The sequence below is a fragment of the Alosa alosa genome, chromosome 12 (assembly GCF_017589495.1).
Source record: "Alosa alosa isolate M-15738 ecotype Scorff River chromosome 12, AALO_Geno_1.1, whole genome shotgun sequence".
In the NCBI taxonomy this organism is placed as follows: domain Eukaryota; kingdom Metazoa; phylum Chordata; class Actinopteri; order Clupeiformes; family Clupeidae; genus Alosa; species Alosa alosa.
This window is the reverse complement of record NC_063200.1, coordinates 21,495,545-21,512,354: the sequence shown is the minus strand read 5'-3', so window position 1 is coordinate 21,512,354 and position 16,810 is coordinate 21,495,545. Positions and strand designations below refer to the sequence as shown.

General features: G+C 44.7%; 1 protein-coding gene across 5 annotated transcripts; it reads left to right on the top strand.

Annotated features, from left to right (window-relative positions):
* Nucleotides 1-943: 943 nt before the first annotated feature.
* LOC125305156 (PH and SEC7 domain-containing protein 2) lies at nucleotides 944-14,232 on the top strand. 5 transcript variants are annotated; one of them, XM_048259777.1, is made up of 18 exons: nucleotides 944-1,262; nucleotides 2,056-2,122; nucleotides 2,557-2,723; nucleotides 3,305-3,897; nucleotides 4,454-4,538; nucleotides 5,129-5,480; nucleotides 5,758-7,080; nucleotides 7,571-7,651; nucleotides 8,650-8,762; nucleotides 9,081-9,139; nucleotides 9,462-9,551; nucleotides 9,788-9,831; nucleotides 10,112-10,284; nucleotides 10,931-11,001; nucleotides 11,284-11,429; nucleotides 11,763-11,907; nucleotides 12,429-12,575; nucleotides 13,198-14,232. In XM_048259777.1, the coding sequence occupies exons 4-18, from the start codon at nucleotides 3,451-3,453 to the stop codon at nucleotides 13,486-13,488; spliced, it is 3,567 nt and encodes a 1,188-aa protein (XP_048115734.1). In that variant the 5' UTR covers nucleotides 944-1,262; nucleotides 2,056-2,122; nucleotides 2,557-2,723; nucleotides 3,305-3,450; the 3' UTR covers nucleotides 13,489-14,232. The 5 variants fall into 5 exon arrangements, with proteins under 5 accessions (XP_048115734.1, XP_048115737.1, XP_048115736.1 ...); XM_048259780.1 differs by lacking the exon at nucleotides 2,557-2,723 and having other exon boundaries at nucleotides 3,309-3,897; XM_048259779.1 differs by lacking the exon at nucleotides 2,557-2,723.
* Nucleotides 14,233-16,810: the final 2,578 nt, after the last annotated feature.

Genomic DNA, 16,810 nt, shown 5'->3' with positions numbered 1-16,810 from the left:
AATAGTTTTTGGTATGACCACCAAGCCTTTAAACGCTCTGCTCATACTCTCATATTCGCTCTGCCGAATACTTCATCTTGAAAAGGAAAAGGAAGTTGAATAGGAATAGCCTACTCTTTGTAAAATTGACATTAATGAAATAGATTAAAGTTCTAAATCCTGTAACCCATCATCGTTCCAACCAAACACACACCGAAATGAATTGAGATCACCTAATCAAATGCAGTCAAAAATGAGGGAAAGCTGCAGGTGTTAGAAACGTTGGAACAAAACAGCCTGTCTACGAGCAACATAAAAACTCTGTTATCTAAGTTAAACAGCTTCTTAATAGGCATTTCATCTAGTTAAATGCTCCCTGCAGGCCTATCTACCCTTGCGCGCCTTGTCAAACACCACGCGCCCTTACAAAAATAACTGCAGTCACTGGACAAAAAAACGCTATTTCATTATATTTGTTCTGAAATAGGCTACAATGCAATTTAAATGTCCAAAATACATGCTTTTCTGCAGTAACTTGCTGTAGTGTTGTTGCACTGCAGTTTTTCATGTCCAAAATACTGCTTCCTTCATACGAAGTAGTTCTAGAGCTCTGCCATTTTGACACTCACCCTGGAGTTATACTTTTGTATGGGTGCAATTATCATTAGGCTAATAGTAAGCCTAACATCAACTTCTCACCACAAATACTTCAATGAAAGCAAGAATGTCTTGTCCTACCCCCTCTAGTGGATGAACGAATGGGAGGAATGCTGTTTAACTTTTCTCCAGTCAAATGCCCTCGGGCGATGGGTGTCGGCTTCACTATCACAGGTAGCCTATCTTTCCGCGTTTAGGTGTCCTCCAATCAACAGTGCCTTTCTCTCTGCTTTGCATGTTTTTTCATGTCCAGTTGTCACTGTGTCAACGTCCTCTGTTCCACACCTTTGCCACTGATGTAGCCTAATCACCGATACGATATTTGATCCGGTGTGTCTACGATCCATATCAGAGTAACCGGAGTAGGCTAGAACCAAACATTAGGGCCTGGATGAAGGAAAGAGGAAGGTTCTTGTGAGTTTGCAGGTGTCTCTCCTTTGACACTTGGCGCGCGAAAAGGACAGCGCATGCTGGGTTTGTTATGATGATTCCACTACTGAGCTACTGAGCTGAGGCTGCCGAGCAGCACCTGCTGCCCTCTTAAGGAGTTTCGGGAAGACATTTGGTGTGCAGTTGGCCGTGTAGGATGCGCACCTAAACGTGGCTTTGACTTAAATATCAGAGTGGTAAGTAGGCTATATGAAGATGATTAGTGTAGTGACCTGGGGTTAAAAGGCTTGAGGATTTCCCAACCAAGCGTTCTTTGAATAAATTCTTTGGTTGAAGTCTAGGCTAGTTTCTATGTTACCATGACTGTCTTGAATGTTACACTGACTGCTTCTCCCATGTTAATCTAACTGTCTGCCTGCCAGTCTGTCTGTTTCTCTGTCTCTGTGAGTGATGACCTTAGAAAACACATGTCCAGCATCCAATGAGTTGCTATGAGTTGCGCAATATGAAAGTCAGCAGCTGATAGGCCTAATTCTGTCTGTTGCTTAATAGATCTTGTTCCCCCTTTTCTACTTCTACTTTTTTTGCCTTATTGTAGAAGTTTTTGAAGCCTCTCAAAATCAAGAACACAAAGGCTACTACAGTATAAACCACAACACCAGCTTCTCTAATGTGTAGGCTACAATAGAGCGGAGCTTAAGGCCGTGGCAGAGATCTCACATTAGATGTCATGTGTCAGTGTTATTATACCAAACATGACTGAGGAACATTTTGTGTCAAAATTCTCACTGGATTGCCTGCCCTTTCTCAGCGAGACATTAGTTCTCTGTAGACCTAAGGAAAGGCTGAACATGTGTACATGCCTGTACATGTGATGTAGGCTATGTAGCCTACTTTATGGTGCTCTAATGCATTATTTGTATGGCTGCAAAGTGCTGCAACTTAAAGCAGCCCTAATTAAGGAAAGTTGGTGTTGTTTGTGTGGCACGCCCCGTCCTCGGTGTAATATTTCATACTTTTTTTCAACAGGAAGTGAGAAGTGAACATCACCACAGGAAGCTGAAGGCAACATGGACCCGGATGTTGGTTAGATGATGTGAGTATAACACAGAGAAAGTTGTGAGTGAGAGAGAGAGAACCTAAAAAGAGAGAAGTGGATGTAAGGGACACTACACACACACACTCTTTGTTGTGGTGAGTTTGTTCGTATCTGCTGGGCTTGGTGTAGTTCCTTAACTTGTATTTGTCTTCCAAACACTCATTTAAATGTTAAAGCCTAATATCTCAACAGTGGTTCTCAGTATGTTCTCTTTGTGTGTGTGTATGTGTGTGTGTGTGTGTGCATCCAAGTGGAAAGGAGGGACATTGAGTCGACTATGACAGCAAACATTTAATTTATTAGTATCATTGTGATAGGAGAAAAAGATAAATTGGCATGGTGAGGTCACATGAATGAAACTCAGCCCCACGCCCTCAAACGACTAGTGTCTGGCTTAATCTTTGCTTGACACCTTCTCTGCCTCCACACAGTATCTCGCAGTGGAGGTTTGTCATTTGTGGTCAGGAAGTTCAAATGCACTCCTGCATTTCAGCAAAAAAACGCACATTGCAAAGCACATCCGTTCAGGCTGAAGAGCACGGTGGTTCCTGACAGATAATCTTAATGTTTAAGGGCAGTTTTGACGGTACAGTGACTAGTAAGTGCTTTTTCTCTTTATTCAGTTATATTAGCAGGTGATGTTTGAGGATGTTAACTTCGCCTAGTGTGGAGCTTATGATCATCCATTTGCATAACTGATGAGGGTTGCTGGCAGTTTAAGATTGACTTTAGTCTGAATTTTCTGTTAATGTAAAATCATTACCACTCAATTACATGAGGTCCATTAGACATGTCCTCACTAATAACTATGCTTAAAAGTTTGTCACTTATTTGATGTGACAGAATAGCTTTGTTGTCTATCGTTGCTGTTGCTTGTGAGGGAGTGGCTGGTGTGTGCTCTCAGAAAGAGGACCTGCTCAACCGCTTTATCTATTGTTTGTTTTGTGTCAGTGTATAAAATCCTTGTCATAGTTTAGCTAAAAAGTCATTTGTTGCTTTCCAACTCTAAAAATAGAAGGATTATGAACTTGGGTAACTGTAAAAACTGAATGACATCTTTTTGTATGTTTTAGGGATTTCATGATCATGATAGAGTATTGTTTAAGGGGCTCACTGAAATCTGCTGTGTAATAGCATGTTTTAATCACTGTTCACCGATGACATGTTCATGTCTTTCAGATAGTGCTGCAGTAAGTGTTGAAATAGCTTATTTTTTCACCTCCAAAGCCTGGATGTTGCTACTGTGGCGTTCAGCGGATATCAGAATGAACGCCCCTGTCACCACCCACGAGTGAAACTGAACTGAACTGACGCCAAGAGTCAAGATGGAGGAGGAAGCGAATGGTCTTCTTTATGCTGGGTTTCAGAGCGTCATCCCCAGTATTTTGGATGAAGGGAGTTCCATAGACCTGTGTGGGGACAGAAGCCTTCATTCTGGGATGGGACCCATGCCCTGTGACGAGCCCGAGTCTTTCGCCGCTTACCCCATCACCCATCCCGCTGTGCCGCTCTCCTTCGCCACGGTCCAATGGGAAGTGCCCACCACCCCCACGGACCTCCCCTCGCCAATGACGGACAGCAGCTCTGTGGACGAGCTGAGCTGCAGTGATGGAGTCAGTCCAGACTGGGTGGTTAACCCTCTTTCTATGGTCCCATCAACACCCACAGACTCTGTGTCGACTGACAACATGCTGCCAGTGCCTGATGGTAATGAGGTCAAGTTACCAAAGTCGGTGACGTTGTCAGAGCAGCGCACTGATTCCGACCAACAGGTATGGCACTCAGATCGAAAGTCTGATGTGGTTAGGATGTATTTCATGCCATCTACATTACAAACATAACTCATTTGCAAAGTGCTTTGAATTGCAAATGTGTATGAATTACGTTACATATAAATACAGTTGCCTCGCCTTGCATATTCATGGGTGACAGACAGTAAGGCAGTAAGATATCCAGGTTATATTGGAATTATGTGTATCCTCGTGTCTTCTTGTCTTAATGTCTATGTGCCTTAATGGTCTACTTCCTGTGGAATTGTAACTGTGCTGGACTGTGCAAAAGTTGTCTCTGGATCTGGGTCTGTTTCCTCTTGTCAAAATTAATTAATTTGTTCAGTTTCATGATGAGTGTGAATGCAACAGAATGAAAACATGGGTAGCCGCAAACCCTCCACAAAGTTGTCCTCATTCACACGCCACGGTGTGTGTGTGTGTGTGTGTGTGTGTGTGTGTTTGTGTGTATGTGTGTCTGTCCTTCTGTTGTGTCTCCCCTGTTTGCAACTGGCTATGTCCTAATGCCGCGCCGTCTGTGTTGTACTTCACACGACAGGCCAGTGATTCTGTGGAGGCGGATCTGATGATATCTCTGATGGTGACAGGTGATAAGGAAGACCTGTCTCTGTCTGCTGATGGAGGTGTGTTAGCCTACATTATTTCCATTTAGAAGCTTACGCTGTTAGATGTTTATGCTGCTCTGAAAAAAGATTAAAGAATACTTTCCAGCCACATTAAACTTCCATTTAGGACATTTGCTCTTCAACCAAAGTGTGGTTTTTATGGAAAAGGTTATTTGTTTCATACAACCCTTTTTTGGCTCAAGGTGTCAGGCATGTGAGGATGAATAGCTCACAGCTGTTCCAAACATTACTCAATGTTGATAGGTTTCTGGTTAATAACTATTAAAACCTCTTTTTATCTCATGGAAAAGTTATCCTTGGTAGTATTGTACTGACTGCTACAAATTAAATTTATTTTTTATTCTGTATGAATTATAGTGTTGTTTTTTTATGGAAATATGAATTATAGTGTTGTTTTTTTATGGAAATATGACTTTTGTTTCCTCTCTGAGTCGGCAACGCCCTCTCGTCATCTAATTCAAAATCCTGGCCTCCCAGTGACACTTGAGTCATTCAATTCCATTTGCGGCTCGGCTCATGGAATGTGATATCAGTGCCCTGAGGCTGTAGTCTGACTGTATTAATGAGCGCCATTGTGTTACATACAGAGATAAGTCAGCCTGAAGAGCCCACAGTGGAGGAGATGGCCCCAGCAGAGGCAGAGGCGAGCACTGAGACATCCGACATCCCAGAAAGCAGCAGTGGTCATCCAGAGACTCCTGGAAAAGAGGAGGAGAAGAAGGAGGAGGAGGTGGAGGAGCACCAGCCCCTCCCAGTGACCATAACAGACACGGAGCAGGAGGAGCAGGAGCTGAGCTGCTGCACAGATGGAGGAAGTGATGGCGAGACACTGGAGGTGGTGGATGAGAAGGAGACCATGTGGAGTGACTTGGCTAAAGATGAAGAATGTGTGTGGTGGACAAACAGCAGTTTGTGCTATGATGACAAGGACACAGTAGGGTGTGTATGTTTATACAAACACATGGCTTACTAATGTAATCTAAAACCTGTGCATAGTACAAGTAATTACGCTTGTGTTCCTAACTACAATTGTTGACCACTAGAACGTTTTTAAAACCTTTTAACATGTACAGTATAAAAAGACTTCATTGTTATGGTTAAAATGTGAAATGTATTCTTAGCTTGCCTACAACTTACAAGTAAGAACAACATGTACAGTATACTTCAAGTTTTGGTGGAGCTGTACTGTACTAGTGTGTGAATTTATTGTTTACAGGGAGCCGACTGCAGTGACCCAGCAGAGCACAGACTCAGAGGAAATACCACTGTCAGGGGAAGACGAACGGTGTGACCCTGACGAGGACCCCACGTCTGCGGACCAGATGACGCTGCCTGAGCCCACCGAGGCCCAGGACTGCCTCCAGCCCCCAGGAAGCGACTCAGACGGCGGGGAGGATTCGTCACAGCCACACGGTGACCACGTGGAGCAAGAGGAACGTCCAGAGACAGGAGAGGAGCCCCAGCCGGAGAGCTTCAGCGACCCAGGGGAGACCTCAGCATGTGAGGAGGGGTCAGAAGGGTCGAACGAGGGGGAGATGTCAGAGGTCACTCAGCTGATGCATGAAGCCGCATCGTCTGCACCAACTGAGGAGGTGACTGAGGAGCCATTAGGGGATACTACAGAAGCTGAAAGGACTGAGACCAGTCAGACCTCTGAATGTGTAAAAGGTGGAGACCTGGAGGAAACAGATCAGTGTTTAGAAAAGACAGAGGCGCTGAAGTGTTTGGTTGACGAGCCAAAGGTGGAGAACTTGGAAGCTGAGGAGCAGCAACAGCAGCAACAAGCCTCTTTAGATTCCGAGGAGACAGAACCGTCTCTGTGTACAATGGAATCAGAACCCTCAGAGACAGAACAAGCGACACCACAGGCGGAACACACGGACAAGACATTGAAAGGTGGACTCTCCGATAAGACACAGCATCCTGAGGAGGCTGATATGGAGGACTCTGATATGACCAAATTGATAGAACAGCCAGATGAGCCTCAGGGGGTAGAGTCAGCTGAGACAAGTCAAGCTGAAGAGTCAGCTGAGACAAACCCCACAGAACAGACAACACAGACTGAAACTAAAGAGTCAACTGAGAGCGAAATAACAGATGAATCGGAACAGGCTCCAATGGATCAGTCAGGAGAAGCTGTTCAAACAGACAACTGTCCGGAACAATCCGAAACCAAACAACTAGAGGAGGAGCACCTCGAGACAACAGAGGCGTCACAACAGACTGAAGGAACAGAGCAGCCTGAATGTGCTCAATCTAGCGCACACAAACAGACACCGACAGAGCAGCCTGCGAGTGTGACGGAGGGAGAGGACTCATTAGAGAGGCATATGGAGGAGACGACGGAGCAGTTGGAGGGACAGATGCAGGAGACAGGGGATTCGGAGGAGGAGGAGGAGGAGAAGGAGGAGGCAGTGGCGGCAGAGCCGTACATGAACGGAGGGGCGGTAGACAGAGATGAGGCGCGCAGGCTGGCGGAGAAGCTCTTCAGGCTGGAGGGCATTCACCGCACAGATGTGGTCCGACATCTGGACAAAGAGTAAGAGTGATGGGGCACTCACAGGGACACTTGTGGCTGTGTGTGTGTGTGTGTGTGTGTGTGTTAGCATGTGTGTGTGTGTGTGTGTGTGTGTGTTAGCGTGTGTGTGTGTGTGTGTGTGTGTGTGTTAGCGTGTGTGTGTGTTTGCTTGTGTGTGTGTGTGTTAGCCTGTGTGTGTGTTTGCTTGTGTGGGTATGTTTGCATGTGTGTGTGGGTGTGAGTGTGGGTGTGGGTGTGTGAGAGAGAGGATCATGTCACAGCATTACTGCTAAGTCATCCTTATCCATGCTACATATGTACACTAAAAGCCAAAGAAGGAAACTAACAAACCAAGAAAACTGAACAAAAAATGTGTTGTCAAGACAAAACAAAAATCCATTGTTGTATAAGTGATTGCGCAGCCACACATTTTTTCTCACTTCCTTATACCCGTGCACTGAGGTAATAAGAAACAGAGAGGAGTTTTTCACTTGTGCCAACTCTGTTTTAGTAATGATTTCAGCCGTGCTGTTGGAGAGGAGTATCTGAAGTTCTTTGACTTCACGGGTCAAACTCTGGACCAGGCTTTGAGGTGAGTTTCTGCTGAGTCTGGTCTATTCCTTCATATGATGTGTGTGTGTGCGTGTGCGTGTGCGTGTGCGTGTGCGTGTGCGTGTGCGTGTGTGTGTGTGTGTGTGTGTGTGTGTGTGTGTGTTTGGGAAAGGAAATACATTGTATATGGATATTAGAAGATATGATCAATCTTAGGTAAGATATAACCATTTGGATATGAAAAAATAACACTATCATGAAAATAGGGATGTAACGATTACCGGTATAATGGTAAACCGCGATAAAAATGTTGACGATAACAATTACCGTTTTCATTTCAAATATCATAATTATCGTGGTTGATTACCACGGTGTGGAAACCGTGTGTTTAATCCCTCCCAGCTTCATCCGAGCCGGCTTTTGACATACAGTAGGCCTGGTACAATGAAACAAAACTGGTACCCTACTAATTCTCTTGTCTAATTGATGGTTTTAACTGGGACTCGGATTAGGCTCCACCTGATTTTAAAAGGCGGAAAATTTTCACCACAAAACTGGCACTGTATCATGTAGCCACTCTGCGTCTTTCTATGTTCGCGTCCACATTAAATCCATTCCTCTCATGTTATCAGGAGAATACAGTAGCCTAAAGTTTTATTTCAAACATTTACTTTGGTCTCACTCATTGGATCCAAATAACAGAAATAGCAAACTCCAAGTCATGGTAGGGTAAGTTAAGCTATAAGCATATAGCCAATTAAACATGACCAAGGAAAAAGTGAACGGGACACTTTTTGAAACTATTTCAGCTTGTGTAGGCCTATCAGTGCTTTCTGAACATATTTTAAAAAATACCGCGATAATACCGAAAACCGTGATAATTTTGGTCACTATAACCGTGAGGTTAAATTTTCATACCGTTACATCCCTAATCATGAACTGCTTATCTAGCTCATGACCTTTCAAGTAAGCTCCATCTTGTCATACTGAGAACAGAGCGAAACTCACTGGTTCTGTCCCCTTGCTCTCTCCTGCCAGGTCTTTCCTGAAAGTGGTGGTGCTGATCGGTGAGACGCAGGAGCGGGAAAGGGTTCTACAGCGTTTCTCCAGCCGCCTCCAGGAGTGTAATCCACACGCCTTCCCCTCGGCAGGTAACTGACCTAGGGCCAGGGAGCTCTGATTCAGCTGGGCTCGGTTCAAACTGCAATTACGAGTAATCCGCGCCTGTTGTTTGCGCTTCATTAGCTATTGATGACTCATCTATAATGTAGTTCAGCTATTCACACACTGTCGTTCGTTTTTTTCCATGGAAACGTGGATGAGTATTTTAAAGTGTCAGGATACTCTTTGTGGAAAGCGATCAGGATGAACATCTGCTGCCAAGCCTAGTTAGCTCATTGAATAGTATGGTGGTATGGTTGATCCGGATAGAGGTTTCGATTCAAACAAGGGCATTCTTTTTCCCATAGGTGCAGTTCTGACTCTCACCTGTGCTATGATGCTTCTGAACAGTGATCTTCATGGACAGGTGAGTGTGAAATATGTACGTGCGTTCAAAGGCCACCACTGAAAAGAAAGCAGGTTATGAATTAGTCATGACAGTGTGTATACTTAGTGTGTATTTAAATACACAGAGCAGAGTAAAACCACATATTACTGTTATAATAAGTACCGGTATACTGTATTTTGATACAAGTCTGCGACATCTAAGAATACATTCTGAAGTTGCACATTCACACAGATATACACAGAAAGCGATCGGACCTGACAAGAAATTATTTGACATATCATTTTCTATTGAGTTTCTTGATCATTGTCTCAGCGAAGTTTGCTTTTGGTCTGGTCTACAGAATGTGGGTAAAGCCATGTCACAGTCCAACTTTGTGTCCAATCTGGATGGGATGAACGACGGGGAAAACTTCAATAAAGATGTGCTAAAGGTAATCTGGGCCTAAATCTGCTCATTAACATGAGACTAGACAAGTAGCTCTGTGCTAGATTTCCTTTCATGTCATATGACGAGTAGTGTGTTGGGAGATCATTAAAAAAAAAAACAATGGTTTGTATTGTTTCTGTTTTAAATTCACTATTTCAATACACAACCGACAAAGAAAATCACTGAAGAACAAAAAAAGAAAAACCTCCAAGTGAGTAAATATGAAAACTTCTGTTTCAGGGCCTGTACAACTCTATCAAGAATGAGCCTTTGGAGTGGGCAGTGTGAGTAGAACCTGCCTAAAATATTTACAACTACAGCAGAGTTGGGATTGATTACTGATATTGCATCCTTACTTGTCTGTCTATAATCTCTCTGTCCATCTCACTCTCTTTTTCTCTCTCACTCTCTCATGGTCTCTCGCTCACTCTTTCACTCTCTCTCTCACATAGGCTCTCTCTCTCTCTCTCTCTTGCTCTCTCTCCCTCCCTCCTTTTCCTGACAATATAATCTTCTTAATCATGAGCTCTGATAATATCTCTCTGTATGGTGTGATCCCCCCAGAGATGAGAAAGAGCTGCAGAGCTCCATGATGTTACCGGAGGATGCGGCTACTGACCCAGCGATGCGCTCCAAAGGCAACCCCTTCCTGAGTGTCCCCCATGACAAGAAGGCCACCGTCTTCCACAAGGGCTTCCTCAAACGCAAGGCTCACGCCGACATCGACGGCAAACGCAGTGAGTGTGTGGGGAGCATGGTGATTGTCTTAGCAGAGGACTCTCCGAAATATCCTTGAGATTTCAGCTTAAAGGGAAAGTTCGGTCTAACCTCAAATATATGGTCTATTTTTAGATGATCGTTGGTAATGTTAACAACATTTATCAGAATAGGTTTGAGTAAGACCGGAATATGCATTTGCAACAAAATAGCATATAGCTATAGCCTCGGGGTCGCTACGTCAAAGTAAACCGCTTCCTTAACCCACTGACAAGGCTCAGTATTTAAAGTATTTCTAACTTTATAAGTGTACTGTTTGTCTTCTTGGTTATTAGGTGAAACGAAAACATGTGTGGAACATGGTTGGCGGGCGTTTTCCCCCCCGATTTCAGCATTGAATGCTTTTTTCCTTTGTTTTGTTTTGTCTTTGGTTTCATCACGAATGTCTTATTTACTTATGCATTTAGCTGATGTTTTAATCCAAAGTGATTAAGATACCAATTGCAGGGGCCAGTCTCCCTTGAACAACTTGGGGTTAGGTACTTTGCTCAAGGGCACAACTAGGAATCAAACCCATGCCTTTTGTTGCTACTGCATGTTAGCCAAGTTCCTTAGCCACCACATTGCCAGCATGATATAATCTTACATGATGAATGTGTTTTTTAGCCCCTTGGGGAAAGAGAAGCTGGAAGACCTTCTATGCTGTGCTGAAGGGGATGGTCCTGTATTTACAGAAGGTGAGGGTTCAGCTGTGACGCCTTGTCAACTTTCCCATACATTCATGTTACTTGTTACTTGTAACCATGCAGTGAGACAGGGTTATTTTTCTATTTCTTCTATCTCTTTTGCCTCTCTCTCTCTTTCTCTCTTTCTCTCACTCTCTCTCTCTCTCACACACACACACACACACACACACACACACACACACACACTGTGTGTCTGTCAGTCTGTGTAACCTACAGTAGTGTCCTTCTTACTTATCTCTCCTTTGCCTCTGTCCACTCCTAATGGGTCTGTAGGATGACTACAGTTCAGACTGGCACAGCTCAGAGGAGGTGGTCAGCGTGCACCACGCACTGGCGGAGCGAGCCGTGGACTACACTAAGCGGCCGTATGTCTTTCGGCTGCAGACGGCCGACTGGAGAGTTTTCCTGTTTGAAGCTGCGTGAGTACTCTCTGGGCTGGCACAGGCTTTGAAGCTTTTATTTAACTTTTATTTAACTGGATTGTTATTGCAGAAATATTAGTAAATAAAAGACTGGAGGTATGACATATACATTACATTCCTGAAGTGTATAGGTGTGTATATATACTGCTTTGTGTTATCCAGTGCCTCTGATTTACTTTGGATAAAGCACCTGCCTAACATACTATGAACTTATCATGGAATGTAAATGTTAACATTCTGCTTCTCTCTGTGTGAGAGAAATTCAGCCTATGATGTATAGCTAAGACTCAGGAGCTCTCCTATTGGCTAAGTTGTTCCTGTCCGTCACAGTTCCACAGAGCAGCTGAGCTCCTGGATTGGTAGGATAAACCTGGTGTCGGCCCTGTACTCCTCCCCTCCGTTCCCGGCAGCGGTGGGCTCTCAGCGGAAGTTCTCCCGACCCATTCTACCCGCATCACAGTCCTCTCTTCCCCTGGTATGGAACATTCCGTAACTGAATCCTTTCCAGGGGAATGGCACTTTTCTAGCAAAGGAACTCTTTGAGGTTAATTGCTGTCTTGATGTTTTATTTTTAGGGTTAAGATTAGGGTTAACCAGACAGATTTCACTCGTGTTTCCAAGTGGGCCTAATGGGTGAAATTCACTGGCAGGATTTGTTGCAGAATTTCACTTTTGCACGGCAGGCTTTCATTTGACATTTATTTGTACCTCACTTAGTAGATCACCACTAAAGTTAGAGAAAAAATACTTAATAATACAAATCCTAGTTGAGTTTCATTTACCCTTTTCAGCCAGTTTTGTCTCCCAGTAGGTGTCTATGACTCATTTGTTTGCAACACAGAAAGCGTTGTTAAAGTTCTGGCCTTATTAACCATTACTAGAGAAAGATTAATGCATAGTCCACATATCCAGTGTTGTACTAAGCCATGCTCTTGCTGGGTCCACATATCCAGTGTTGTACTAAGCCGTGCTCTTGCTGGGTCCACTCTCCCACAGGACAAGCAGCTGCAGTCCCATGCTTCCATGCTGCAGTCCTTCCAGGAGGACCTGGCCGCGCTGCAGCAGAGCCTGTCCGAGGGACGCAAGCCCAAAGCCAGGGAGCTGGAGGAGTACAAGGTCAAAGAGGAGTACCTCCAGCATGAGGTGTGTGTGTGTGTGTGTGTGTGTGTGTGTGTGTGTGTGTGTGTGTGTGTGTGTGTGTGTGTGTGTGTGAGTGTGAGTTATGACTATTCTGATCTTCACAGGAGGATGTTGTCACATTTTAAATTTGCGTGTGTGTGTGTCAAATGTCAAATTGTGAGGATGTTGTGAAATTGTCAAATGTCAAATTTCCGGTTTGTATATGAACGATGGCTTTTGTGTTTATACTGCAGTGAGTTCATGTACTGAGTGCCATATATGATACACTGAGAAAGTCCATACATGTGCATGTGTCAGATGTCTAAGCAAAGCCCCTGTGCACTCTTGGCGCTTCAAATTAATACAAGGGCCAAGTTAATATGAAGTTAATACATGATCACTCAATACATTCAATACACGTTGAGTATGATACATGTTATTAAACAATGTACTTTGATGTTTCAGTTGAGGTAGTGTACATTAAGGATCGTAAAATGGAAAAAGGTGTACTTAGATCAGTAGTTATAGTATTATGGTAGTATTTATCACCTATCTAAGTGCACAACAATAAGAACACTTGATGTGAAGTGGGACTGCAGTCGTAACTGTCCACCTAACGGCCTTTACGTCTTTTCTCTCCACGCAGAGATGCCGGTATGAGGTGTACGTTCAGATGCTGGAGGCCTGGGGCAGCCTGAAGCGCACCTCCAAGTCCGAGGTCACTGCTGACGACCTGGGCCTGTTTGACCGCCAGGTGTGCAAGGACGCCCAGGAGGAGGAGGAGGACGAGGCGGACGGCGGGATGAAGAGGTCCCACTCAAGCCCCTCGCTGGAGCTAGAGACGGCACCGCCACCCATCATCAAGGTCCGGCGCAACATCTCGGAGAGGCGCACCTACCGCAAGATCATCATCCCACGACGGAACCGTGAGCTCTAATGACAGCGGAGACAGGAAGTGAGACTGCATGTTCCAGTTTCGAACGTTTTTTTTCATTTCACTGCTGCGAGTTTAAACCACAGACTGTACAAATGAAGATTTAAACCTGTAACGTGTTGCTAACTGTACTGTGAGCTCATCTGCTGTTTGAGCAAACAGGAACATGACTTCATGGCCAGTCTCGGAACACCCGGGGCAGGAGCCGACGCAGGAAACCACTGGGGGGGGAAAGACACGCTTACCAAAACCACAGCACTGAGCCGCCACATGCACATGAGTATGTGGAGGACCGTACATAAACATGCAGAGTATGTGGTGCGCAGCACACCCACGCCATGCAGTGGGGGTGTGTAAGGCTGGAAACTGTGCATCGCAGTGACTATGTTAAGGAGGTATGTGCCAGAAGTCTGTACGTCTAATGGAAGGTGTATCGGGCACCCCTCTCACAAGGGTTGTCAATGCCAAAATGTCTATTTACACTCAGGGAAATGTTATTCAAGGTCAATATTGTTTTACTCATTTCAAAGATTTTTTTTGATGAGCACTTTTCCTACATGGTTATTCCAAACAGTGTTTTGTGCATTTTATGCATTTGTGTTCATAGACATCTTGATGTTTGTAATGTTCTTCAAAATATATGATGGACCTCACCCTGACAGCCCTTATTATTTATTTGCTTTGAAAAAGAGGTTGTGTAAAGTCTAAAATATGTTGTGTATATTTGCAATAAACTATTCATTTGTGTTCAAAGTCATTTTAGTAGGCTGTTCTTCAGAAGATAGAGATTCATTATTATTCCAGTCCAAGCTACTCTTTTGCTCACTTGCTGCCTCAGGAATGACTATGGGCCCGTCCCATTTCTCCCCCCTTAAAACTTCCACTTGGTTTTGATTGCCCTCAACATTAAAGCCCCCTCGACAAGGGAAGTGGAGGTGAAGATCTTTCCTATGAATTGGGACACCACTATATATCGTGAGAACGCGTGCTCACCTACGTCCCTTGGCGCGAAAGCTGGACGCATCTACGGTAGTAGCCTGCTACTATTTTCATTCAGGAACATGCCCGTTCCAGCGGTCATTGTTGTGTGGGCTGTGCTGGTTTATCTACGTCTGGTTAATCAACAAAGATATTAGTGTTCATGTGAATGCCAGAACACACACATTAAATATTGACGAAACTACCCAGATCAGAATCAGATATCGTTATTTGATGGGCAGACTCTCTCAAAGCACTCAGCAGATATCATGAACATCATCAGATAGCGTCGTGAGATATTTTCTAACATTAGTGTTCAGAACTCAACAGTCCATCAGATGTGCATCAAACTAGCATATTCCAACATATTTCGAAATTTTAATATGCTTATTTGCGAAAATATATGAAAAATTTGGCCGGCTCGCTGAGCTTGCACGGTATCCTGAGTAATTTCACTTCGTTTTCCTTTCGGTCCTGGCTATATTTTAAGGGTTGATTTTGAGGGGAAAATAGCACTTCCCCTTGCTCCCTAAAGTAATAGGACACCCTAGCCCTACATATGCACGTGCAAAAACGAGGGTTAGGGCAAAAATCTAGGGGTAGGGGAGGTATTTGGACGGGCCCTTTGTTGCACTCTACTATTTCACCACAAGGGGGCACAGGAGGTCAGGAAATGTTAAGTGAAGGCGTCTCAGATTGGCAGGTGCCCTTGGATGAGTTTCATATCATGTTTTGCATGTGTATGTTTTAACATATCTGTGTACATACGACTATTGAGATATTGAGTTATAGTGACTTATGTATAATTTGATGGAATGCTTACTTGCATTTAAGATGACTGAGTTTATGAACAATTATAAAAAAAATGTTTTAAAGGAATTGAAGTAGCAAATATCTCTCTCTCTCTCTTGGTCTCTCTCTCTTTCACTGTCTTGCTCTCACCCACTTTTCCTCTCCTACTTTCTCTTCTCTACTTTCTCTCTTTGTCTCTGTGGAAATATAATGGTGGCATCATTAATTGACTCTCCTTCTTTGAGAGGACTCGGCGTTCACCGGGGGACTGGGTGTTCTAAAGGCAGCCCCATTCCGCGGCGATGTCACAGTTGTTTGTGACACGCAGGAATGTGACACGACAATGGGGAATGCCATTAGCCGCTGTCAGCCAGACAAAGCAACTTGGCCAAGCTAACTTGTCACATTTTGGCCTCTGAACCAAATTGTTCTCAAATTACCGGGGCCTAGTGTCCAAAATGTGAACACAATTGACAAACACAAGACCTGTGAGACCTCTTGACACCATTTTATTTTATTCATTGATTAATTCATTTTCACCTTTTGGCATTTATTTCTCTTTCCTGTCCTGTTTTATCTGCCTCTCATCCTGTTTTAATTTGTCTCTGTACATTTCCTCGGGTTATTCGATAGCCTGCATTTTGACTGACAGCAGCCCATTAAGATAAGCTGAGATTGTTACAGATTGGCCGGGATGATTGTGCTGGAATGATGGATTGCACCTGCAGGGCCCATTGCATTGTGGGGGCTTGTGTCGAGGCTGGTGATATCCTGGGGACCTCAGTGCTCAGATAACCTGAATGTGAGCTGTTGATGTGTAAACACCTCGTTAGGGACGAGCCAATGGGCTCATCCCAGTGTCAGCGCAAGGATGGAGTGCTTTTTTTGGGGGCATTTGCAACATCACTTCCTCTTTTTCTCCTCCCCCCACACCCCCACCCCTCACCCATCCCTCTCTCTATATCTCTTTCTCTCTCTCTCTGACCGCTCCTGTTAAATACATGTTTTGCTTTCATTGATCACTGAGTGACAGAAAACAAATAACAATAGACAGAAAACACCAGATGCCATGTGAACATCTTCCATCTAATTGTCCCACTCCTTACAGTAGCCCTCTTCTGTTAGGGCCAAGCCCAGCAGCAAGACAGTCAGTCAGCCACAGCTGCACCACCACCAGACCGAAACAACCTCAACTCAGCCAGCGGCCGCCACTCCACCCCACCCCACCCCACACCAGTCCACTCCTCTCCTCTCCTCTCCTCTCCTCCTCAAGTCCGCAGCCTTCTGAAGCGTGTCAGGGGGGCCCTCGTCGGGCTGTTTCGAGTGCCATCTGACAAGATCTCCACCCCACTCCTCTCTCCTCTCCTGAGATGGCCCTCCCAGCCAGGCCAGCTAAGGAGGGACCCCCAGCTACAGGGTCCAGGCTCCGGGCTCCCGGTCCTGGCCGCTCTCTCTCTCTCCCGGGGGCCTCTCGGGCGGCTCTCTGGACCCATTGTCCTCCTCTCAGCACCGCTCTGGAGGGCCTTTATGGCAGCCGGTCAGGCCTGGTTGAGTA